The sequence below is a fragment of the Scyliorhinus torazame genome, chromosome 16, assembly GCF_047496885.1.
Source record: "Scyliorhinus torazame isolate Kashiwa2021f chromosome 16, sScyTor2.1, whole genome shotgun sequence".
In the NCBI taxonomy this organism is placed as follows: domain Eukaryota; kingdom Metazoa; phylum Chordata; class Chondrichthyes; order Carcharhiniformes; family Scyliorhinidae; genus Scyliorhinus; species Scyliorhinus torazame.
The window spans coordinates 171,304,579-171,329,955 of NC_092722.1; the positions used below are offsets into that span (position 1 = coordinate 171,304,579).

The 25,377-nt window shown below is 45.9% G+C and overlaps 1 protein-coding gene across 4 annotated transcripts in view; it reads right to left on the reverse strand.

The window, feature by feature from the left end:
- hspa12a (heat shock protein 12A) overlaps nt 1–25,377 on the reverse strand; it is a 249,330-nt gene that overhangs the window by 50,754 nt on the left and 173,199 nt on the right. For all 4 annotated transcript variants that reach the window (XM_072479470.1, XM_072479468.1, XM_072479469.1 and 1 more), the window contains 2 exons: nt 15,940–16,044; nt 14,945–15,061 (listed from right to left, as the gene is read on the reverse strand). In XM_072479470.1, the coding sequence (XP_072335571.1) occupies nt 14,945–15,061; nt 15,940–16,044 (222 nt within the window). The remainder of the gene's footprint in view (nt 1–14,944; nt 15,062–15,939; nt 16,045–25,377) is intronic.

Sequence of the window (25,377 nt, forward strand, 5' to 3'; positions counted from 1 at the left end):
CTTGGTGGGGCTTTTCGGTCGGTGGGATATGACATACCCAGGGATGGTGATGTCTGGGGGCATTGTCTGTAAAATATGATTCAGTGAGTATAACTATGTCTGGCCGTTGCTTGACTAGACTATGAAACAGCTCTCCCAATTTCAGCATAAGCCCTGAGTTGTTAACAAGGAGGACTTCTCCAGGCTTGACAGGGCTGTGCTTGCCATTATAGTTTCCGGTGCCTAGGTCGATGCAGGGTTATCCATACAGATTCATTTTTTTTTAGAGTTTGTCGCTGTTTAATACAGCCGGAATGCTTGCTAGGCCACTTCAGAAGGCATTTAAGAGTCAGCCACATTGCCGTGGGTCTGGAGTCATATGTAGGCCAGACCAGGTCAGGACGGCGAATCTCCTTCCTGAAATCTACCATCATATCTGGATTGTCATGTGACAAATCTACCCTTTAAGAAATGGGTGTTTATTACTGCGGTGATGTCAGAGAGTGGGTGGAGCTGGGCTGTCTGTCAGCTTTTTACTTTCATTTTTGAGCAGGCTGCAGGGTGTGTTTTAGTTTTGTTTTCAGTGTTGGAGCTGAAGCCAGACCAAGCAGGTGTACTGTTGATCTCTCTGCCATCAAAAGACTATCTCTTGATCATTTGGTGAATTCAGAATTATAAATGTTCTCAGTAGTGAATGTAAACCTAATGTGCTTCTGTTAAAAGGTGTTTTAACTCTTATGGATGTTCAAAGGAAAGCTTTAAGAATTACTTAGTGTTGTAGTCTTTGGGGGTTGTATTTGAATTAATGGTTGCTAAGATGTCAACTGTATGTTTTAAAAAGGTTAACTTGAGTTCATAGAATAAACATTGTTTTGCTTTAAAAAATACTTTTCCATTGCTGCTGTACCACAACTGTAGAGTGGACCGTGTGCTCCCCATACCACAATCTAGTAAAAGTTGTGGGTCAGGTGAACTCCATGATATACTTTGGGGTTCTCTAAACCCTGGCCCATAACGGATAGGTATAATCTTCGTGCTAAATTTCTCCTATTCATCATTTCACAATGAACAGAAATAATGATTAGTGGTTTAAGCAGGTGTTGATTAAAGTATATACAAATGGAGAAATTAAAAAAACGTATCTGTTCCTTAGATTGTGTAAAATCTGCTCTATCTAATTTAATCTATCTCTGGAGAAAAAGGTCGGCCAAGTTTCATGCCACCTTCTCTCAAAGGTAAATCTGGGAAACCTCACCTCACCTATCTAATATTATACCTTGCATTACTCATTCTGATCAGCTGCCTTCCACACTGTAACATTTGCAATTATACCAGCATGTTGGCACTATTATGGTCTGCGCATCATGCAATCTTTAAGTTCAACCAGTGAAAATACTGGGCATGATTTAGCGGCCTCGTCATGTCCGATTTGGTGTTGGGACGAAGTCGTTGAATCTCACGAGAGGCCATTAGCAAGATTTGTGACACTCTAAACATCTTGTGAGATTCAACTGAGTCTTGCAAGGTGTTGCAGTCTGGCTCCCGCTCTTGCCGGGCAAGATCCAGATCAGCACATTTAAAGGAACCACATGGCTCATTTAAATATACGTTTGCCAGATTTGCCCGGCATCTGGGACCTAACAGCTGCACCTGGGAGGCTACGCCAGGGCGCCATGTAGTATTGGTCTACACAAACGTGGACCAGGCGTTACAGCACCTGGGGGAGTCACCACGCCATTGGAGACCCCCCCCCCGGGTGGTCGAGGACAGGGCAGGATGGCACCCTAGCTCTCCCTCTGGCAGCCATGCACCTTGGCAGTGCCATCCTAGTGCCTGGATGGCATTGCCAGGCTGGCAGGGGCACTGCCAGGATGCCAGGTTACATGAATGCCAGGTTGGCATTGCCAGGGATCGGGTCCAGAGGGATCCGGTTTCCTCCCACAGTCCAAAGGTTTGCAGGTTATGTGGGGTTACGGGATTACGTGGATAGGGTGGAGGATAGGGTGGGCCTAGATACGGTGCTCTATCAGAGGGTTGGGGCAGACTCAATAGGCCAAATGGCCTTTTGCTGCATTGTAGGGATCCTATGCATTTTCTTCAATGAAATGAATTGTAAAAATGCAAGATTTCTGAATGTTCCATCAAGTCTCCGTTGCAAAGAGCACTCTACCTAGGCAGCACGGTAGCATTGTGGATAGCACAATTGCTTCACAGCTCCAGGTTCCCAGGTTCGATTCCGGCTTGGGTCACTGTCTGTGCAGAGTCTGCACATCCTCCCCGTGTGCGTGGGTTTCCTCCGGGTGCTCCGGTTTCCTCCCACAGTCCAAAGATGTGCATGTTAGGTGGATTGGCCATGATAAATTGCCCTTAGTGTCCAAAATTGCCCTTAGTGCTGGGTGGGGTTACTGGGTTATGGGGATAGGGTGGAGGTGTGGACCTTGGGTAGGGTGCTCTTTCCACGAGCCGGTGCAGACTCGATGGGCCAAATGGCCTCCTTCTGCACTGTAAATTCTATGATCTATGAAATAGTTATTACAAAACAAGAGGCAGAATTAGCAGACCTTCAACATTTTAAACAGAAATAACCACAATGACTTTAAAATCCAATAATTTCAAAATGTGTTAATCCTTGAGATAAATCAATATATTATAATATTCGCTTAGCTCTTTATTACGACTTTATAGAATCCCTGCAGTGCAGGAGGCCATTCGGCCCATGAAGTCTCCATTGCAAAGAGCACTCTACCGAGGTAGAGCCCTACCTACGCCCATGCCCCTAACCTATCCCGTAACCCAGTAACCCCACCTAACCTTTGGAACTCTACGGGACAATTTTTTCGTGGCCAATCCACATAACCTGCATAATTTTGGACAGTGGGAGGTAACCGGAGCACCCGGAGGAAACCCATCCAGTCTCGGGGAGAATGCGCAGACTCGACCCAGACAGTCACCCAAGGCTGGAATTGAACCTTGGTCTCTGGCGCTGTGAGGCAGCAGTGCGAACCACTGTGCCACCATACCATTCATGTTGGATAGATACTCACCCTGAATGATCAATAATCACACTCAGATCCATCTTTCTTCCTACTGTGGATAAAGATTTCCATTCATTATTTGCCTATTTTTTCCAATTCACTGCTCTAATGGATTGTCATGAAATAACAAGTTGAATACTTTGTCACTCCGAAATGAACAAGTGCCTGATTTCAAGGTTTGTATTTGAGTGTCTTCCAGCGTATTTTTAAATCCCCTGTTATGTTCTTGGATCGAATGTGGATGAGGGCTGAAGCCAAAATTGAGATTATGGCTCCAGTTTGTCAAACTTCAAGTTGAGGTAACATTTTGTTGTTATCCAACTTATATTGGGGATCAAATTCAATTTGGAATAAATTGAATTAAATGGAGTTCGATCTCTCAAGTATGTACTTTGACCCTTCCTCTTGGAATGTGCAGGTGTGGCACATAATATCAGATTCCATTCCAATGTGGGAGTTCAGGGACGCGGCCGATGCCCCTGACTCCTTCATGTGCGGGAAGTGTGTCCAGCTGCAGCTCCTGTTAGACTGCATGACGGCTCTGGAGCTGCGGATGGACTCACTTTGGAGCATCCGTGATACTGAGGAGGTCGTGGATAGCACGTTCAGTGAGTTGGTCACACCGCAGATTAGGATTGGTGAGGGAGACAGGGAATGGGTGACCAAAAGGCAGAGGAAGAGCAGGAAGGCAGTGCAGGTGTCCCCTGCGGTCATCTCCCTCCAAAACAGGTGTACCGATTTGGATACTGTTGGGGGAGATGACTCACCAGGGGAAGGCAGTAGTAGACAGACTCATGACACCGTGGCTGGCTCTGCTGCACAGAAGGGTGGGAAAAAGACTGGCAGGGCGATAGTCATAGGGGATTCAATCGTAAGGGGAGTAGACAAGCGTTTCTGTGGTCGAAAACGAGACTCCGGAATGGTATGTTGCCTCCCGGGTGCACGGGTCAGGGATGTCTCAGATCGGCTGCAGGACATACTGAAGGGGGAGGGTGAACAGCCAGTTGTCATGGTGCATATAGGCACCAACGACATAGGTAAAAAACGGGATGAGGTCCTACAATCAGAATTTAGCGAGTTAGGGGATAAGTTAAAAAGTAGGACCTCAAAGGTAGTAATCTCAGGATTACTACCAGTGCCACGAGACAGTCAGAGTAGAAATTCAAGAATAGTCAGAATGAATACGTGGCTTGAGAGATGGTGCAGGAGGGAGGGGTTCAGATTTTTGGGACATTGGAACCGGTTCTGGGGGCGGTGGGACCATTACAAATTGGATGGTCTACACCTGGGCAGGACTGGAACCAATGTCCTAGGGGGTGCTTTTGCTAACACTGTTGGGGAGGTTTTAAACTAATGTGGCAGGGGGATGGGAACCAGATTAGGAAGTTAGAGGTCAGTAAAGAGGCAGCAACGAAAGCCAGTAAGGTACTCGATAATAAACTCAATGTGACTAAGGGGAAGAGTAGACAGGGAAGAGATGATGAACGCAAAGGGACAGGTGTTCTGAGGTGCATTTGTTTCAATGCGAGAAGTGTAGCAGGTAAGGCAGATTAATTTAGGGCTTGGATTAGTACCTGGGAATATGATGTTATTGGTATTACTGAGACTTGGTTGAGGGAAGGGCAAGACTGGCAACTAAATATCCCAGGGTATAGATGCTTCAGGAGGGATAGAGAGGGACGTAAATGGAGTGGAGGAGTTGCATTACTGGTCAGAGATGATATCACAGCTGTAATTAAGGAGGGCACAATGGAGGATTCCAGCATTGAGGCAATATGGGTAGAGCTAAGAAATAGGAAGGGCAGTAACATTGTTGGGACTTTACTACAGGCCTCCCAAAAGCGAGCGTGAAGTAGAGGTACAAATATGTAGACAGATTATAGAAAAATGTAGGAGCAATAGGGTGGTCGTGATGGGAGATTTTAACTTCCCCAACATTGAATGGGACTCATGTAGTGTTAGAGGCGTAGATGGTGCAGTATTTCTAAGGAGCATCCAGGAGAGTTTTTTAGAGCAGTATGTAAATAGTCCAACTCGGGAAGGGGCCATACTGGACCTGGTATTGGGGAGTGATCCCGGCCAGGTGGTTGAAGTTTCAATCGGTGATTACTTTGGGAATAGCGATCACAATTCCGTAACTTTTAGAATACTCATGCACAAAGACGAGAGTGGTCCTAAAGGAAGAGTGCTATATTGGGGAAAGGCCAAGTATAACAAAATTCGGCAGTAGCTAGGGAATGTGGATTGGGAGCAGCTGTTTAAGGGTAAATCCACATTTGAAATGTGGGAGTCTTTTAAGGAAAGGTTGATTAGAGTGCAGGACAGACATGTCCCTATGAAAATGAGGGATAGAAATGGCAAGATTAGGGAACTTTGGCTGACGGGTGGAATTGTGAGACTAGCTAAGATGAAAAAGGAAGCATACATAAGACTTAAAACTGATGAAGTGTTGGAGGAATATCGGGATAGTAGGACAAATCTCAAACGCGCAATAAAGAGGGCTAAAAGGGGTCATGAAATATCTTTGGCTAACAGAGTTAAGGAAAATCCCAAAGCCTTTCATTCGTATATAAGGAGCAAGAGGGTAACTAGAGAAAGGATTGGCCCACTCAAAGACAAAAGAGGGAATTTATGAGTGGAGTCAGAGGAAATGGGTGAGATTCTTAATGAGTACTTTGCATCGGTATTCACCAAGGAGAGGGACATGACGGATGTTGAGGCTAGGGATGGATGTTTAAATACGCTAGGTCAAGTCGGCATAAGGAAGGGGGAAGTTTTGGGTATTCTAAAAGGCTATAAGGTGGACAAGTCCCCAGGTCCGGATGGGATCTATCCCAGGTTACCGAGGGAAGCGAGGGATGAAATAGCTGGGGCCTTAACAGATATCTTTGCAGCATCCTTGAGTACGGGTGAGGTCCAGGAGGACTGGAGAATTGCTAATGTTGTCCCTTTGTTTAAGAAGGGTAGCAGGGATAATCCAGGGAATTATAGACCTGTGAGCTTGATGTCAGTGGTAGGCAAACTGTTGGAGAAGATACTGAGGGATAGGATCTATTCACATTTGGAAGAAAATAGACTTATCAGTGATAGGCAGCAAGGTTTTGTGCAGGGAAGGTCATGTCTTACAAACCTAATACAATTCTTTGAGAAAGTGACAAAGTGAATTGATGAGGGAAGGGCTGTAGATGTCATATGCATGGACTTCAGTAAGGCGTTTGATAAAGTTTCCCATGGCAGGTTGATGGAAAAAGTGAAGTCGTATGGGGTTCAGGGGTACTAGCTCGATGGATAAAGAACTGGCTGGGCAACAGGAGACAGAGAGTAGTGGTGGAAGGGAGTGTCTCAAAATGGAGAAAGGTGACTAGTGGTGTTCCACAGGGGTCCGTGCTCAGACCACTGTTTGTGATATACATAAATGATCTGGACGAAGGTACAGGTGGTCTGATTAGCAAGTTTGCAGATGATACTAAGATTGGTGGAGTTACAGATAGCGAGGAGGACTGTCAGAGAATACAGCAAAATATAGATAGATTGGAGAGTTGGGCAGAGAAATGGCAGATGGAGTTCAATCCAGGCAAATGCGAGGTGATGCATTTTGGAAGATCTAATTCAAGAGCGGACTATACAGTCAATGGAAGAGTCCTGGGGAAAATTGATGTACAGAGCGATCTGGGAGTTCAGGTCCAATGTGCCCTGAAGGTGTCAACGCAGGTCGATAGAGTGGTCAAGAAGGCATACAGCATGCTTGCCTTCATCGGACGGGGTATTGAGTACAAGAGTCGGCAGGTCATGTTACAGTTGTATAGGACTTTGGTTAGGCCACATTTGGAATACTGCGTGCAGTTCTGGTCGCCACATTACCAGAAGGATGTGGATGCTTTAGAGAGGGTGCAGAGGAGGTTCACCAGGATGTTGCCTGGTATGGAGGGTGCTAGCTATGAGGAAAGGTTGAGTAGATTAGGATTGTTTTCGTTGGAAAGACGGAGGTTGAGGGGGGACCTGATTGACGTCTACAAAATTATGAGAAGTATGGACAGGGTGGATAGCAACAAGCTTTTTCCAAGAGTGGGGGTGTCAATTACAAAGGGTCACGATTTCAAGGTGAGAGGGGAAAAGTTTAAGGGAGATGTGCGTGGAAAGTTTTTTACGCAGAGGGTGGTGGGTGCCTGGAACGCTTTGCCAGCGGAGGTGGTAGAGGCGGGCACAATAGCATCATTTAAGATGCATCTAGACAGATATATGAACGGGCGGGTAACAGAGGGAAGTAGATCCTTGGAAAATAGAAGACAGGTTTAGATAAAGGATCTGGATCGGCCAGGCTGAGAGGGCCGAAGGGCCTGTTCCTGTGCTGTAATTTTCTTTGTTCTTATCCCAATGAGCGTGCTGTGTTTTTCAGGGGGGTAGAAACCAAGAATAGGCTTGAAGTAGGCATTCTCTTAAAATCAATTGACTGAATTGCTGCTTTAGATTTAGCCTTAGGAAGACGTTTTTTTAAAAACTCAACAAGAGCATTTTAATTCAGAGCAGCACAAAAACAGAAAAAAAAACTTAACCATGCTAAATACTGAATATGTGTAACATGAAACAAACTGCGCAAAAAGGCAATGAGATCCCAATGTGTCAGCAAATCCCTGAAGAGAGATTTTGCTGAATATAAAGATCTCGGAAGTAATGTGCATTATGTTTCCCAGAAACGTGGGACCATACAGCCCGATACGCCACATTGTTCTTTTTTGGTTCTATACTTTGTTACCCACCTATGCTGGTTATGAAACTATTTCTGTAATAAGCCTGAGGTGATATATTTTAATAGCTTAATAAGTCTTATCTCTGCCACATAAATGGTCTGTGAAAAATGAACCCTCCAGGAGTTCTGAATGTTTAACACTCCTTGCGGTTAAAGAAATTGTTTTCCTTGCCAGTTTATTCCACATTATATATATTTAAGGATTAGTCTGATTTAACCGTTGAGAATTGTTCGCATTGATTTTTGCTATCCACTTTCCTGCATGCCTCAGATGCCTGGACAATAAACAAAGATCTGTGGAAGAAAATAGACATTTGAAATGGGGATGCTGAGATGTATACTTAAAATTCCATATACAGACCCATAAAGACACATGATGAGATGCTTGAAATTGCCAAGAGGTAAAAGAACTCTAAAATGTGACACCTGGAAAAGAAAATTTCATCATTTCAGCCATTTGATCAGAGCCGAAAGACTGCAGAGATCTCCTCCAGAGGGAAAAGAAAGAGGTTTCAACTAGGTGTAGTTGGGTGACGGGCATCACAGAGTGGTGCAGATGAGCTACTGTGGATGTGTGAGGATGGTGCAAGATTGTCGGATGTGTAATTGAAAATATGGAAAGATGTGTCATTTGAAACATGGTAGTCTGGCAATATCTGGTCTGAGAGAAACATGAGAGGATACAGGGAAAGATCCCACAAAGGGTTAACAGCAACTGCAAAGAGCAGGATTGTAAAATGCAGATAGCCTTGGTCAAACAGGCTTAGCAAACAAACAAACAGGATTTTTGTATGAAGCTAAAATCAATGGCTCACACCTTCATTGAAATTAACCATCTTAGTAAGCAGCTGGAAAAGTATGGATGAGGGTTTCAATTGAGTTAGGTGATAAATGTAAACCTTTCAAGTTATAACCAAGTGAATTTTTTGCATTACGCTAAAAGCAATGCGTCACACCTTCATTGGAGTAAAATCAGCAGATAGAAAAGAATGAATTTGGTGACAATTCTAGGTGTGAAGCTCTGCCAACATCAGGTAAATTAAAGAAAACTGGAGACTATCAGTCTACGAGAAACATAATTTAAAGCCAAAATCAAAGTCAAAATTATGAGCTGGGGACACAATTGGAAAATAAAACTAGAGAAATGACAGGAATCAAAAGTACACCCCTATTGAAATCAAAGCATTTTGAACATCACAAAGGAAGAATGTAATCAGATCTATGAGCTGAGGTCATACTCAAAATGAATACTTAGTCATGTTATAAAAATTTAGATTAAAGGTACCTTTTACAATCCAAGTGAAATAAAAGTTACTTTACAATAAAATCATAAAAACTTAATAACTGTTAGAAAAATATATAAACCCTGAGAAAGGGGCAGAGAAGCGGAGAAGCAGAGGGGGAAGAAGCAGAGAAGGAACAAGCAGCTCAGAGTCAGCTTACAGTCAGCTCGGTCATGGGACAAAGCAAAGTAGCCGAGGTAAAACAGCTAATACATCTAAGGAAGACCAGAATTTAAAGAGGAGGCAGAGTCAGCTCAGAGATGGCCAGCAGAGCCAGCTCAGTACATGGGAAAGATAGGACATAGCAACCAAGCTCACCAGCGAATACATCTAAAGAAGACCAGATTTTAAAAAGAAGATTGATTGTCAAGTTGGGCCTGAAGGTCCCTTCAACCAACCAGGAGGGTCCAGAAGCAAGATTGTTTTACCTTTCTGTAAAGACAGTGATTGCAGCTTTTAAAAGAAAAAATATAATAATAAAATAACTTTAAATTTTAACCTGAAACAGTGGTTATTCCCAAGTCTACTTTACTTACTTAGCAATGCGGGACCCAGGATCGATACTATTAGTGGTAAGTAGATGAAATCTTCTGTGAAGGTATGGGTTATACCGGGGGATAACTTGAAAACATAGTTTGACCTGAATAGCACCCACCAAAGCCTGCATAGGAGTCAGGGAGTGAGAATCCCTGATCACCATTTAGAATGTTGGCCCTTTTTTGGTATAGGGGGACTTCTAAGAATAGTGGTGAGTTTTCAACAACAGATGCGACAGAAGATGGCCTGGCGGCAGTAGCTACAAGCAGGACAGGGCATCAAACATTTCCCAGGGCTGGCTGACATCCGCAACATCATCTCAGACTTTTCAAATTACACCAATTCTAAATTCTCTCAGTGAATTCACTTCAACAAACTATGATACGCTCTCCACGCTCCCCCATAAAATTAATTACTCCGTTATTGGGGGGTCTTGCCAGTCCATGGCAATCTGTGGAATTTGCAGCTGGGATATCTTGATTAAGAGATGCTTTCTTTTAATGTTATAGCTTGTGTTACAAGCCTTTGTTAATTACATTCAAGATGTGTGAAACATGGAAAGTATTTAAATTATGGGGATAGATTACTTTTCTCTTGGCATTGCTCTTGAGTTTTCCAGTAAAACATTCACAGCGAACAATAACAGGACTCTCATGTTCCTCTTTGAATAATGGCTGAGTGGGCAGTGGGGTTCAATACCCCATCCAAAAACATTAGATGCAGCAAATATAACAGCTGCCTTGGAACAATTCACCCTTTCCTGATATTGCGAATGTATAATTATTAGGCTATCCCACTACATAATGTTAACAATGGCTTGCATTGGACACGCTCATATATCCATTCACATAAAAATGACTTTTTCTCAGTAACTAACTGACCTCTAATATTATTACTAAAGCACAATATTTCTTACAGTACCACAGTTACTTTTATTTTTAGAGTTAAGAAAAGGTTTATAAATCATGCCTATTTTTAATCAAATAAGAGCAGTTATACCCCAGCAACATATTCCCTTCAGAATGTGCTTTGGAGAATCGATTTAGTTTAAACAAAGGGCAGGATTTTGCGTTTGGGAGGCCATGGCGGGATTCTCCGTAGCCCGATGCCAATCGTGTTCGGCGATCAGGCGGAGAATCGCTGAAATCGGGACTGGCACCGGTGTGATGCCAGTCCGCCATGCTCCGCCCCCTCTAAAATGGAGTCATCAGGATGCGCTGCGTGCAATCGCAATGCCATTGGCGACTCATCGGCCGGCCCACCCGCGATGCTCCGCCCCCGATGGACCGAGTTCCCGATGGTGTGGGACATGTGTGGTCCCACAAATCGTGAACCCGGCGTGCCGGCTGCGGACTGTCCAGCGCAACCACATTCGGCTGGGATCGGTGCCGCTGGCCGGGGGGGGGGGCTTCTGCAAGGGCTGGGGGGACTGGTAGGGGGTGGCCAGGGGGTGGGCTGTGAGGTAGCAGATGGCGGGTTGGGTCCGCACAGGGCCGGCGCCATGTTATACAGCGCGACCGCTGCAAGTCGTCAGCCGTGCGCATGCGCGGCTCGGGACCCGGCCATTCTCTGGATGTTTCCGGCGCGGGAGGCGGGGGTTTCACTCAGTGCCGGTGCTAGCCCCTCACCGGTGCCGGAATTGGTGAGGGGTTCACGCCGATTTTACAGTCGTAAAAGACCACACATGCTCCGCTGGCACCGGCACTTAGCCGCTGAAACGGAGAATTCAGCCCCATGTCTTCCCACTGGAGCTGAATTGCCGCTGGTTTGCGCTCATGCTGGGAGCAGCACCCAAGGGTGATTCACTGGCCCTTGCTATGCAGATTTGCGCATGGCGGGAATTGCGTGGGATTCCGTTGTGAATCCCGCTATCAGGCCACCATTTTGAATGGGCAGCCCGATAGCGAGGTCTGGCGGCTGGGTTCCCTTCCCCAATGTAATTCTTGACCCCCACACAATGGGAATTGCTGGGTCACCCCCCCCCCCATCCACAGAATGCACGCATGAGAGTGAGCCAACGCGCCTGCATCAGAGATCGCCCCCCACCAGATACCCCCCATTTCAGAGACCCCGCATATCAGAGACCCCATATAACAGAGAACCCCCCATATCAGGATAATTTTTTAAAAACGCTCCTATCAATCACCCCCGCCTGGAAGCTAAAGAACAGTCCAGACAGAAACAGTAAATAAATTACTGCTTTAAAACTCACCTGTCCCCTACAGCTGCTGCCTCAGGCGGAGAAAGCAGCTGCTGTAACTTCATAGAAAGTGAAAATCACATCCCCAGGTTTTAAACCCCTCAGATCATTTGATCTACAAGGCTTCTATATACGAGATTTAGCGGCCAGAACGGGATTTGTGCCCACGACTAATGGGGCCGCTAGATCGTGGTCATTGTTTGGCGCAACATTAAACATCAAAAGTAAAGCTGAGGTATGAAAAGAAACAACTTGCTAAGCAAACAAATGACGTCAAAGCAGTGAATTGAACATTTTTAAAAATCAGTAATAAGTAAAGATGACCATTAGAGTATGAAAGGGAGAGTATGTGTCCCAACTCACCCCCTGTCTCAGAGTGCTCACTCATTCACCCTCACCCACATTGGGAGTGGGTGAGAGTACATTTTGCTGAGTGGGGGTGAGTGAGAACCCTGAGACTGCGTGTTGGCCGACCTGTGTACTTGCACATGCACCCATACCCTCCCCGCACCCTCACTCTCACCAACACCCCTGTCCCTCACTCTCACCCAGTCTCTTTCCCTCTCACTCTGACCCATCCTCTCTCTCTCACTTTCACCAACACACAGCCCTCTCTCACTCACCCTCCCCGCTCTCTCAATTATCTCCCTTCCTCCAACCCCCACCTCATTTTTCCTCTACTCCTCCCTCTCCCAGTCTCCACTCACTCAGGTGGACCCCATTCAACTTTCCTGGTCCCCTGTTTCGGTTCCCAAGGCCTTCTTCTCACCTGCCTCGAACCCTGCTCCCCACTTTCGCCTACCCTGCTCTCGCTCGCCTCCACCGGGCCTGAACCCTACCTTCCCACTTTTTTCTGTATACCCAATTACAGGGTGGATTCACTGCATTTTCTGCTGATAGGCTCAGAAATGACTGTATCTGCAGCAAATATAGAGAGGAACCTGCCAGTGATTGGATAAACAGCTTTACAGCCTTTTTCAATTATTTAGTTACTTATTTAGATTTTTCCAATTGGCAATTTAGCGTGGCCAATCCACCTACCCTGCCCATCTTTGGGTTGTGGGGGTGAGACACACGAAGACACAGGGAAAATCCTCACAAACTCCATAAGGACAGTGACCGGGATCAACCCCAGGTCCTTGAGGCAGCAAAGCCTTTTTCAATTATAAGTCAGCCGAGTGTCAACAAGTTTACTGGGCCCAGGACTTCCGGTGGCGGCCATGGTGTACGTGGTCGCACATTTGGCAACTGTTTTTTCAGACCTTTTCCCCGTTGTAGGGTGGATGTTTGGTGGAAAAAAGGTGTAGGGGTGGCTGGAGGGAAGTTTGACTCCACTGGTGGGGCTGGTGGATGGAGCCACGGACCAGACATGGGTTGAGAAGAAGGGAGCAGATGTAGCAGGAGAATCTTTGTGCAACACATGTTAAGATGGCGGAGGGTAAAGAGTCTGTCTTGCCTGTCCAATGGTCGACGGACCAATTGGTGGAATTTTTAAATGAAATGTTTAGCCAGCAGAGAGAGGCCCAGGAGGAACTAGCCAAGGCAGTGGAACCGTTGAAAGCGGGAATTGATCATGTGGAGGGTCGGGTTATTCGGAAAGTGGAGGAGGCAGTGGGGGAGCACGAGGAGCAGCTGGCCTCGCTGGCGGCCAAAATAGGTGTGATGCGGGAGATCGAGAAGTGGTTAAAGGAGAAGATGGAGGACTTGGAGTACCTCTCCCGGAAGCAGCATCTAAGAATGAGCAGGTTTTTTGAGGGGGTGGAGGGTAGGTGTGGGTGGTGCGCGTGTCCACGTGTTTTGAGCCTGTCCAAACCTAGAGGGATTTTGGCGGAGGTTTGCTGACAAGATATCGGAGGTGCTGAGCATGAATGTGGTCCCGAGTCCAGAATTGGCAATTTTTGGATTGTCGGAGGACCCGGCAGACCAAGGGGTGAGAGAGGCCGACGTTCTGACCTTTGCCTCCCTGGTCGCCCGGAGACAGATCCTGCTGGGATGGAGGGGCTTGGAGCCGCCAAAACCGTGGGTGACCTCGTGGAATTCGGGGGGGGGGGGGATTTGGGGGGTTAAAAAAAAAAGAGGAGGCAGAGAGTGGGGCGGGGGGGGGGGGGTGCACGGCAGGGAGGGCGGGTGTTGGTTATATATTTGTTACGAGATTTCCTGTTTGTTCTCTTTCTGGCTTTGGTTGTGTTTGCTGTATGTATATAAATACCTGAATAAAAACATTTTTAAAGAAACAAATTTACTGGGCCGCGTTCAGAATGCTCAGGGGCTGCCCCGTGCGCTGGACAAGCCTGGTTTAGATTCATTTCAAAATGGCATTCAAGATGGTTGTGCAAGTTGTTTTTAATGCTCCTTCAATATCAAGAAATACATGATGGCTTTTCAATAGTTTCGATATGTGTTAAATCTTTGGAGATAAAATCATTTCACTGGTAATTTAGCTGCCTTCTTACTGTATGTTGGTATTTAGAGTTCCATCAGTATCCTTGAATATAACTGAAAACATATTTCATAAAATTGAATACACAAATTTATTTCATTATTGGTTGGATTTTGAGCTGGTGAGATCAGAAAGAAATGATTTTTACCATATTTGTTATTGGTACAAAATTAAACAGGGAGAAAATTAGAAGAGCATTAGTATTTTACAGTAATAGCTTACTCTTTGCTCTTTAAAGTGTCTTCTGTTTAGTGTTTACTGTCAATATGAATACATTAAATTGTGCATTTATAGAATCTTGTTCCAAAATTTGAACTAATGTGCAAATAAAAAACATGACCACAATAAAGATCTTCACTTTGTTAATTTTGGAAATATATGCGGAACCCACCTGTACCTGTCAATACACAAGTGCACTGCAACTTCAAATACAAATGCAATATTTCAGTCACCACAAAATTACTGTAGTAGCAATCATTTCTGTAGTAGATTTGTAATAAAAATGTCACTTTTAATTGTAAATTTTAACTTGCTATGGAATCACAGTAATATTCCTTTTGATAGGCATGTAGTCTCTGTAACAATTGCATCTTAAACAGAATCTGTGGGTTATGTGAGCGCCTAATTTCTTACATTTGGTACAGTTGATAAAATTTATTCCACCTATAGTTCAATTCACAGCCGAAATAAGAGTAGTCAAATCTGACAGTGCATATAACTTACCTTGTAGGCTGCCTGCCTCATAAATTGCTTTGCAGGTTGCTTCCATATAGCTGGCACAGTAATGACCCATCTAACATCCGGGTTCCCAAATTGTGAACCAGCCTGGTCACTCAGCTCCTAAAAATAGAACTATGTCAGTGACCGGTTTATTGTTTTATCATTTGAAATTTTACCCAACATCCTAGCTACTTTATGTTATAACATGGGCATATGCATTTCCAGTGTGCTCACACCAAGTCTAATTGAAAAAATATCTCCCATCTGTGAAGGATCATAGAATGTTGAAACTATTACTAATGAGCATTTAGTAACCTCTTCCTGGTTGCATCTGTTTATTGACAGACATGAAACTTTAGAAATTTGAAACCCAGTTATTGCTGTATATTTTTGGATCCATTTCCTTTGGCAAGTGACTGACTCTGCGGAGGATGAACACAGAGACATAGAATTATGAAGATGAAAGAGTAAAAGAATAGGTTTTTGTGATGGTCAATGTGGCTGCTCTGAACTACGCCCTAACAGTAATTGACTTGCCAAAGGGAGCCCCAAAGTCTTTTTAGAACTGAAGATTACTGCAGAAGTTTTTCTTTTGACAAGAGCTATCAAATTTCTTAAAAGTCCAAAGCAGTTTTAAGTGCGACTGGATTCTTTTAGTCTGTAATTATCCTCTGCACTGTTGCTCGCCAAAGGAAATGGATCCCCGCATAGACCACAATAACTGTGTTTCAAGTTTCTTAAGTTGCTTGAATATTAATACACAGGTAGATCCAGAAACACCACTGATTATTATGGTCTGCAGCATCAAGCATTAAAACTATTGTGATCAATTGCAGTACCAAACGATGTCATTACACAGAACAGTCCAGTCACGATGCTTTACAAAGTAGAATACATAGCAGCATAAACTTCAAAATAAAACATGCCCAATGTTCCATCAAGACTGCCTGATGAACATAATATTTTAAAAATGGTGTATAAATTCTTTTCTAACACACCTGTAACGCGTGGTCTTTAAAGAACATTAGAGCACAGGCAAAGATTTCGATAGCCTTGACCTTTTTTCCATTGGCAGCCTCCAGATCTGTTTCAATTGTGAGATTCTAGGTGACAGTGAAAGAAATAAATGCATCACACGATGATAGTTCCATAAAAAGACAATTGCTCAAGCTTTCAGAGTTATACCTCTATCCAGGCACAAACAGTCTACTTCACTTAAAAGCAATTCCTTCTCAAAGTGATCTATTGTCTGTACAATCAAACAGCCACACTGAAATCTTTTTGAGTGCATTTCTTTTTCTGAATAACATCTCACTATAGTTCTCAAGAGAAATTAGGTCCCTGTGGCCTTGCATAAAATGTACCAACCAGTATACCAAGGGTTACATTCAATAATAACTGCACACACAATTGAAAAGGTCCAATGGCATCTTTTTGTCTTGATCAGTTGGAAAGTAACTTACTTGGACACACATGATATAAACCCTTCGCTATTTTAATTCCTTCAAGTTCGTGCTAAGAGAAAAGTGCAAGACCAGTCCTAAAGTATTCTTTAAATAAAGCCAACTGTCAAAAACGGCCAATAGGTAAGCACATATGAATATAAGAAATAAGAGTAGAATTAGGCCTTTTGGTCTTTCGAGTTCGCTGTGACATTCAATAAACTCATGGCTTATCTTCTACCTCAACATTATTTTCCTGTCATATCTGCATCTCAGTTCCCTTTATATCCAGGAAATTGGGATATTGTGTCAGTTCCCATCACATTAAGAAGGACTTGAGGGTCTTTGAATGGGTGCAGAGGAAATATATTCGAATGGTTCCAGGAATGGAATGTACTTAGCTACAAGGTTAGGTTGGAGAAGTTCTCCTTCGAGCACAGGAGATTAGGGAATATTTGATACAGGTACACAAGATTTTCACAAGTTTAGATAAGGTAGACAAAATCTACAGCATTGGATAAGGTGAAAAAGGGAGACTTAGGGTAAATAGCATGGGCTCAGAACAGCAGAAGCCCGAGAGGAGAATTGAATGTCCAAGACGGGAATTTAAAAAGGAAATTAGGAGAGCAAAAAGGAGGCTGGAAAGGTAAAATAAAGGACAATCCTAAGTTGTTTTATATTATCATTATTATAATAATTATGGGTAAAAGGATAACTAAGGAAATAGTAGGGCCCATTAAGGACCACAGTTGTAATTTGTGTGTGGAGCTGGAGGATGTAGGTATTATAATAATAATAATCTTTATTGTCACAAATAGGCTTACATTAACACCGCAATGAAGGTTCTAAATGAATACTTTGTGTTGGTGTTTATGAGTGAGACGGTTGACATGAGTATAGAAGTCAGGGAGATGTACTGTGGTAAAATGAAAGAGATTAACATAGACAGAAAAAGGTTCTGAGTAATCTGGCAGGTTTAAATGTAGATTAATCTCCAGAGCCGGATGAAATATATCCCAGGCTGTTGAGTGAGGCAAGGGAAGAAATAGCAGGGACCACACAAAAGGTGCCGGAGGACTGGAGGATAGCCCATGTGGTACCATTATTCAACAAGGGAGGAAGACATAAACCAGGAAACTACAGGCCAGTCAATCTAACTTCAGTGGTGGGGAAACAATTGGAAGCAATTCTGAGACAGAATGAATCTGCATTTGGAGAGACAGGGATTAATCAAGGATGGTCAGCTCCTTGCCTGCTCCAAAAACCAATTCATAGAACATAGAACATAGAACAATACAGCGCAGTACAGGCCCTTCGGCCCACGATGTTGCACCGAAACAAAAGCCATCCAACCTACACTATGCCATTATCATCCATATGTTTATCCAATAAACTTTTAAATGCCCTCAATGTTGGCGAGTTCACCACTGTAGCAGGTAGGGCATTCCACGGCCTCACTACTCTTTGCGTAAAGAACCTACCTCTGACCTCTGTCCTATATCTATTACCCCTCAGTTTAAAGTTATGTCCCCTCGTGCCAGCCATATCCATCCGCGGGAGAAGGCTCTCACTGTCCACCCTATCCAACCCCCTGATCATTTTGTATGCCTCTATTAAGTCTCCTCTTAACCTTCTTCTCTCCAACGAAAACAACCTCAAGTCCATCAGCCTTTCGTCATAAGATTTTCCCTCCATACCAGGCAACATCCTGGTAAATCTCCTCTGCACCCGCTCCAAAGCCTCCACGTCCTTCCTATAATGCGGTGACCAGAACTGTACGCAATACTCCAAATGCGGCCGTATCAGAGTTCTGTACAGCTGCAACATGACCTCCCGACTCCGGAACTCAATCCCTCTACCAATAAAGGCCAACACTCCATAGGCCTTCTTCACAACCCTATCAACCTGGGTGGCAACTTTCAGGGATCTATGTACATGGACACCTAGATCCCTCTGCTCATCCACACTTTCAAGAACTTTACCATTAGCCAAATATTCCGCATTCCTGTTATTCCTTCCAAAGTGAATCACCTCACACTTCTCTACATTAAACTCCATTTGCCACCTCTCGGCCCAGCTCTGCAGCTTATCTATATCCCTCTGTAATCTGCTACATCCTTCCACACTATCGACAACACCACCGACTTTAGTATCGTCTGCAAATTTACTCACCCACCCTTCTGCGCCTTCCTCTAGGTCATTGATAAAAATGACAAACAGCAACGGCCCCAGAACAGATCCTTGTGGTACTCCACTTGTGACTGTACTCCATTCTGAACATTTCCCATCAACCACCACCCTCTGTCTTCTTTCAGCTAGCCAATTTCTGATCCACATCTCTAAATTACCCTCAATCCCCAGCCTCCGTATTTTTTGCAATAGCCTACCGTGGGGAACCTTATCAAACGCTTTGCTGAAATCCATATACACCACATCAACTGCTCTACCCTCGTCTACCTGTTCAGTCACCTTCTCAAAGAACTCAATAAGGTTTGTGAGGCATGACCTACCCTTCACAAAGCCATGCTGACTATCCCTGATCATATTATTCCTATCTAGATGATTATAAATCTTGTCTCTTATAATCCCCTCCAAGACTTTACCCACTACAGACGTGAGGCTCACCGGCCTATAGTTGCCGGGGTTGTCTCTGCTCCCCTTTTTGAACAAAGGGACCACATTTGCTGTCCTCCAGTCCTCTGGCACTATTCCTGTAGCCAATGATGACATAAAAATCAAAGCCAAAGGTCCAGCAATCTCTTCCATGGCCTCCCATAGAATCCTAGGATAAATCCCATCAGGTCCCGGGGACTTATCTATTTTCAGCCTGTCCAGAATTGCCAACACCTCTTCCCTACGTATCTCAATGCCATCTATTCTATTAGCCTGGGGCTCAGCATTCTCCTCCACAACATTATCTTTTTCCTGAGTGAATACTGACGAAAAATATTCATTTAGTATCTCGCCTATCTCTTCAGACTCCACACACAATTTCCCATCCCTGTCCTTGACTGGTCCTACTCTTTCCCTAGTCATTCGCTTATTCCTGACATACCTATAGAAAGCTTTTGGGTTTTCCTTGATCCTTCCTGCCAAATACTTCTCATGTCCCCTCCTTGCTCGTCTTAGCTCTCTCTTTAGATCCTTCCTCGCTACCTTGTAACTATCCATCGCCCCAACCGAAACTTCACACTTCATCTTCACATAGGCCTCCTTCTTCCTCTTAACAAGAGATTCCACTTCCTTGGTAAACCACGGTTCCCTCGCTCGACGCCTTCCTCCCTGTCTGACCGGTACATACTTATCAAGAACACGCAGTAGCTGATCCTTGAACAAGCCCCACTTATCCAGTGTGCCCAACACTTGCAGCCTACTTCTCCACCTTATCCCCCCCAAGTCACGTCTAATGGCATCATAATTGCCCTTCCCCCAGCTATAACTCTTGCCCTGCGGTGTATACTTATCCCTTTCCATCATTAACGTAAACGTCACCGAATTGTGGTCACTGTCCCCAAAGTGCTCTCCTACCTCCAAATCCAACACCTGGCCTGGTTCATTACCCAAAACCAAATCCAACGTGGCCTCGCCTCTTGTTGGCCTGTCAACATATTGTTTCAGGAAACCCTCCTGCACACACTGTACAAAAAACGACCCATCTATTGTACTCGAACTATATCTTTTCCAGTCAATATTTGGAAAGTTAAAATCTCCCATAATAACTACCCTGTTACTTTCGCTCATATCCAGAATCATCTTCGCCATCCTTTCCTCTACATCCCTAGAACTATTAGGAGGCCTATAAAAAACTCCCAACAGGGTGACCTCTCCTTTCCTGTTTCTAACTTCAGCCCATACTACCTCGGCAGAAGAGTCCCCATCTAGCATCCTCTCCGCCACCGTAATACTGCTCTTGACTAGCAGCGCCACACCTCCCCCTCTTTTGCCTCCTTCTCTGAGCTTACTAAAACACCTAAACCCCGGAACCTGCAACATCCATTCCTGTCCCTGCTCTATCCATGTCTCCGAAATGGCCACAACATCGAAGTCCCAGGTACCAACCCACGCTGCCAGTTCCCCTACCTTGTTTCGTATACTCCTGGCATTGAAGTAGACACACTTCAAACACCTACCTGAACACTGGCCCCCTCCTGCGATGTCAAATCTGTGCTCCTGACCTCTATACTCTCATTCTCCCTTACCCTAAAACTACAATCCAGGTTCCCATGCCCCTGCTGCATTAGTTTAAACCCCCCCAAAGAGCACTAACAAATCTCCCCCCAGGATATTTGTGCCCCTCAGGTTCAGATGTAGACCATCCTGTCTGTAGAGGTCCCACCTTCCCCAGAAAGAGCCCCAGTTATCCAAAAATCTGAATCCCTCCCGCCTGCACCATCCCTGTAGCCACGTGTTTAAATGCTCTCTCTCCTTATTCCTCATCTCACTATCACGTGGCACGGGCAACAACCCAGAGATAACAACTCTGTTTGTTCTAGTTCTGAGCTTCCATCCTAGCTCCCTGAAAGCCTGCCTGACATCCTTGTCCCCTTTCCTACCTATGTCGTTGGTGCCAATGTGGACAACGACTTGGAGCTGCTCCCCCTCCCCCCTAAGGACCCGGAAAACACGATCCGAGACATCACGTGCCCTTGCACCTGGGAGGCAACATACCAAACGTGAGTCTCTCACGCTCCCACAAAATCTCCTATCTGTGCCCCTGACTATAGAGTCCCCAATTACTAATGCTCTGCTCCTCTCCCCCCTTCCCTTCTGAGCAACAGGGACAGACTCCGTGCCAGAGGCCCGTACCCCATGGCTTACCCCTGGTAAGTCCCCCCCCCCACAAGTATCCAAAGCGGTATACTTGTTTCTCAGGGGTACGACCGCAGGGGATCCCTGCACTGACTGTTTTTTCCCAGTCCCTCTTACAGTTACCCACCTATCTCCAATCTTTGGTGTAACTAATTCCCTGAAGCTGCTATCTATGACCCCTTCTGCCTCCCGAATGATCCGAAGTTCTTCCAACTCCAGCTCCAGTTCCCTAACTCGGTCTTGGAGGAGCTGGAGATGGCAGCACTTCCTGCAGGTAAAATCAGCAGGGACACTAACTGCATCCCTCACCTCAAACATCCTGCAGGAGGAACATTGCACTCCCTTCCCTGCCATTCCTCCAACTTTCTACCAAGATCTGGCTAAAAAATAATAATAATATAATAAAATATGGCACTTACCTCAGACCAATGGGTTTTATTATTAGGTTAGAGGAGGAGGGTGGGTGGGAGACACTACACGTGTAGTGTCTCGGGTTTCCTCTCCACCAGAATTTATTGGGGAGGGTCTTCCCAGACGTCCGCGGGTCGACTTCCTGTTCCCGCCTAAAAAACTAATTTAAAATAAAAAAAAGAAAAATTCTCAGCTCCTGCTGAAATTGACTAACCAGCCAGCTGTTCTCACGCCGCCGAAATCGACTGGCCTGCCCCTGCAAAGACAAGTGCTTTTAAAGGTTGACTTACCTCCCAGCAACCTCCTTCCGCAATGCTCCCGCTGAATTGGATTCAATTCAAATTGAATCCAATTCATGGTTCCCACAAGAGAGACATACCAGATCCAGGCATTGCACCTGATCTCACGCTCATCTTAGCTAAAAGGCTGAGAAGTGATATGTCTGACCAACTTGATGGAATTTTTCGAAAAGGTGACCAGGTGTGTAGATGGGGGCCAATGCATTTGACATAGTCTACTTGGACATCAGCCAAGCTTTTGATTAAGTCCCACATGGGAGACCGATAGCAAAGCTAAGAGCCCATGGTATCCAAGAAAATTTGGCAAATTGGATTCAGAATTGGCCGAATGGTGGGAAGCAGAGGGTGATGTTGGAGGGGTGTTTTTCTGACCAGAATCTGTGTCCAGTGGGGCCCCACAGGGATCAGTGTTGGAGCTCTTGCTGTTTGTGGTATATAGGACGGTTGATCAGTAAGTTTGCAGATGATACAATAATTGGTGGGGCGGTAAATAGTGAGGAGGATAGCCTCAGATTACAGAAGAATACAGACAGGCTGGTCGGATGGGCTGAACGGTGGCAAATGGAATTCAGTCCAGTTAAATGTGAGGTGATGCACTTGGGTAGGACAAACAAGGCAAGGGAATACATGATGAACGGCAGGACCCTGGGAAGTGATGAGGATCAGAAGGACCTTGGTGCGTGTGTATACCGGTCCCTGAAGGTAGCAGGCATAAGAAAGCATATGGTGTACTTGCTTTTATTAACCCAGGCATAGAGGGCTGGATTCCCCGTTTGCCGACGACAAAATCGCAAAACGCACTTGGGCGGAGAATAGCTTCCGCCGCCGAAATCAGGGTAGGCGCCTGTTTCATGCCAAATTGGGATGCTCCGGCACACTGAAAATGGCGTAAATGTGTTGCACGCCGCGCGGGGTAAAAGTACAGTAGGCATATCATTAGCGGACCTGACATCCTATGATCCAGGGCCTCCGCGATTCACCGCCTCCGATGGGCCGATTTCCCGACAGCGTCATCAAATTGTGGTTATAAAAATCGTGAACCTGACCCGAACACCCCCCCCAACCGGCAGCCACCCACTGGGGCAACCACCCAGGGCCAAGGCAGCCCCCAGTGAGGTAAGTGCCAGCTAATGATGCCCCTGGCAGCAGGGACGGGCACCAGGACCGGGGGCACCGACAGGGCAGGACACCGGTGGGGCAGGGGTGTGGCAGTGGGGAAGGGGGGAGACATGCGTGGACGGGGCCCACAGTGCCAACCGGGGGCCACTGTGTCGCCCATGGTACCTGGATGGGCACGGGAGTATGCGCCATGATAAATCACCCCCTGCAGACAATGGCATTTGGACAGCAACCCGTGATGCTGCCCGCTGAGGTGATGGTCGCAGTCCTGCGAGATGCCCTGCGGCCCCGTGAGCGGGGGCCTCTCAGAGAGGAGGGGGAAGCTGCAGCAGCAGAGCGGGCTGCAGAGGGGCTGGTGGCGGCTACACAGGCTGGAGGGCCAGCCGCCCAACAGGCCGAGCAGGAGGTGCCAAGGAGGCGTCGCATGACGCCCCGCGTGTACCGGAACTGCATGTCATTCGAGGTCCTGCCGGACCGGGCATGCAGACGCGGAGACTGCGGATGAGCAGAGGGACTGTGAGACACATCTGCCAGATGATGGCACATCTGGCACTGTGCGGTATGGGGGAGTACACCTGTCCGTGATCTCGCAGGCCTCAGTGCACAGGTGCACCCGCGCCATCATGGATGCCCTAAATGCACACGCGGACCAGTACATACAGTTCCATGTGTACCACGCCCACCAAGATGTCCGGGGCAGCGGGGTTCGCTGCCATCTCCGGGATGTCCCCGGTCCAAGGGGTGATCGACGGGATGCATGTCGCCTCACGGGCACCTGTGGATAACAGGCAGGTCTACACCAACAGAAATGGGTTTCACTCCATGAACATACAGCTGGTCTGCGATCATTAGATGCGCTTCATGCACGTCTGCGCCCGATGCCCAGACAGTGTGCACGACTCATTTATCTTGGCACACTTGGTGATCCCCGACATGTTCGAAGGGCACCACCTCCCCGGCTGCGGGATTGGCTGCTGGGCGACAAGGGTTACCCGTTGCAGTCATAGCTGATGACGTCTATCCGGAGGCCACAGACCGACGCGGAGACCCGGTACAATGACGCCCTTACAGCGACCAGGGGTGTGGTTGAACGGTGCTTCGGGCTCCTCAAGATGCGCTTCAGGTGCCTGGACTGTTCTGGAAGGGCCTTCAGTACAAGGCTGAGAGGGTTGCCCGCATCGTGACAGTCTGCTGCATCCTCCACAATATAGCACAGCAGTAGGGCGATGTGCTGGAGGAGGAGAATAAGGAGCAAGGGCATGCCTCTCCGATGAAGAGGATGCGGAGGGAGGGGAACCCTGGACCTGAGGATATGCTGCTCTGACTAACAATAGTTGGAACCTCAAAAAAGTCTAATAGATTTGTCAAAGACGATTTGCCTCTCACAGAAATCCATGCTGGCTATGATCGATCAAACACGTTTGGTGGAATGACAACACTTTGAAGAAAGAGGAAGTCTGGATTAAGCTTGAACAGTACCAAACAGTGCTCAACAGTAAGATTCAATGCGCCAAGCCAAAATACAAAATGGAATTGGCTAGGACAAAAAACTCAGCAAACGTTAGCTGTGTAATAAATAAAAAAGAAAGGATAAACTGGAATACCAATTCTGCAAGTGGGGGATAAGTTACTACTGAATGACAAGGAAAATGCTGAAGCTCTAAGCTCGCAGTTCCAAAGCTTCAAGGAAGGAATCAGGACACCTGAGCTCGAATCTGTAGTACGAGTGCAGCCTTACAAGCCTGATTTTATACATACAACAAAATGTGTTGAGAAATTCTTCCATAACGTTGATACCTTTAAAGATTGTGGGCCTGATGATATCCTTAAACCATACACTTAAAACTGCAGCAAATGAGCTTGCACAAATGTAACACCACCTCTTCCAACAAGCCTGGGCGAGTGCACCCTTGTTGGACGGGGGATGGGGGTGTCCCTGGGGAGTTCATTTGTTTTCACCTTGGGGAGGTGATGCCATTGCTGGGTGGAGCTAAGACATTCAGACATTTTGAAAAAGCTTTGAGTTGAGCTCTGATCTGGCTAACATTGAGTCCACAAGTAAGGTCTTTTGCTCTCACAGTAGGACGGTTAAAACAGATTAATGGTATTTACAGCCATGCACACTTGTCAGAGTTTAAGGGGAAGCTGAAACACACCAGTTTGAAACAGCTTTTTGAAGACACCAAGCCAGAGTCTGCAGGCGTTCTAACAGGAGCCACATCTGTTCTGGAAAGCAAGTATTATTCTGTGCCATTGGAATGTAGAATGGATTTCCTTTCTTGTTGTTTAATTGGAAATAGAGATAGTAATTAAGGGTATTGTACGTACGATATTTAGCACTATTGTTTAAGGGGTA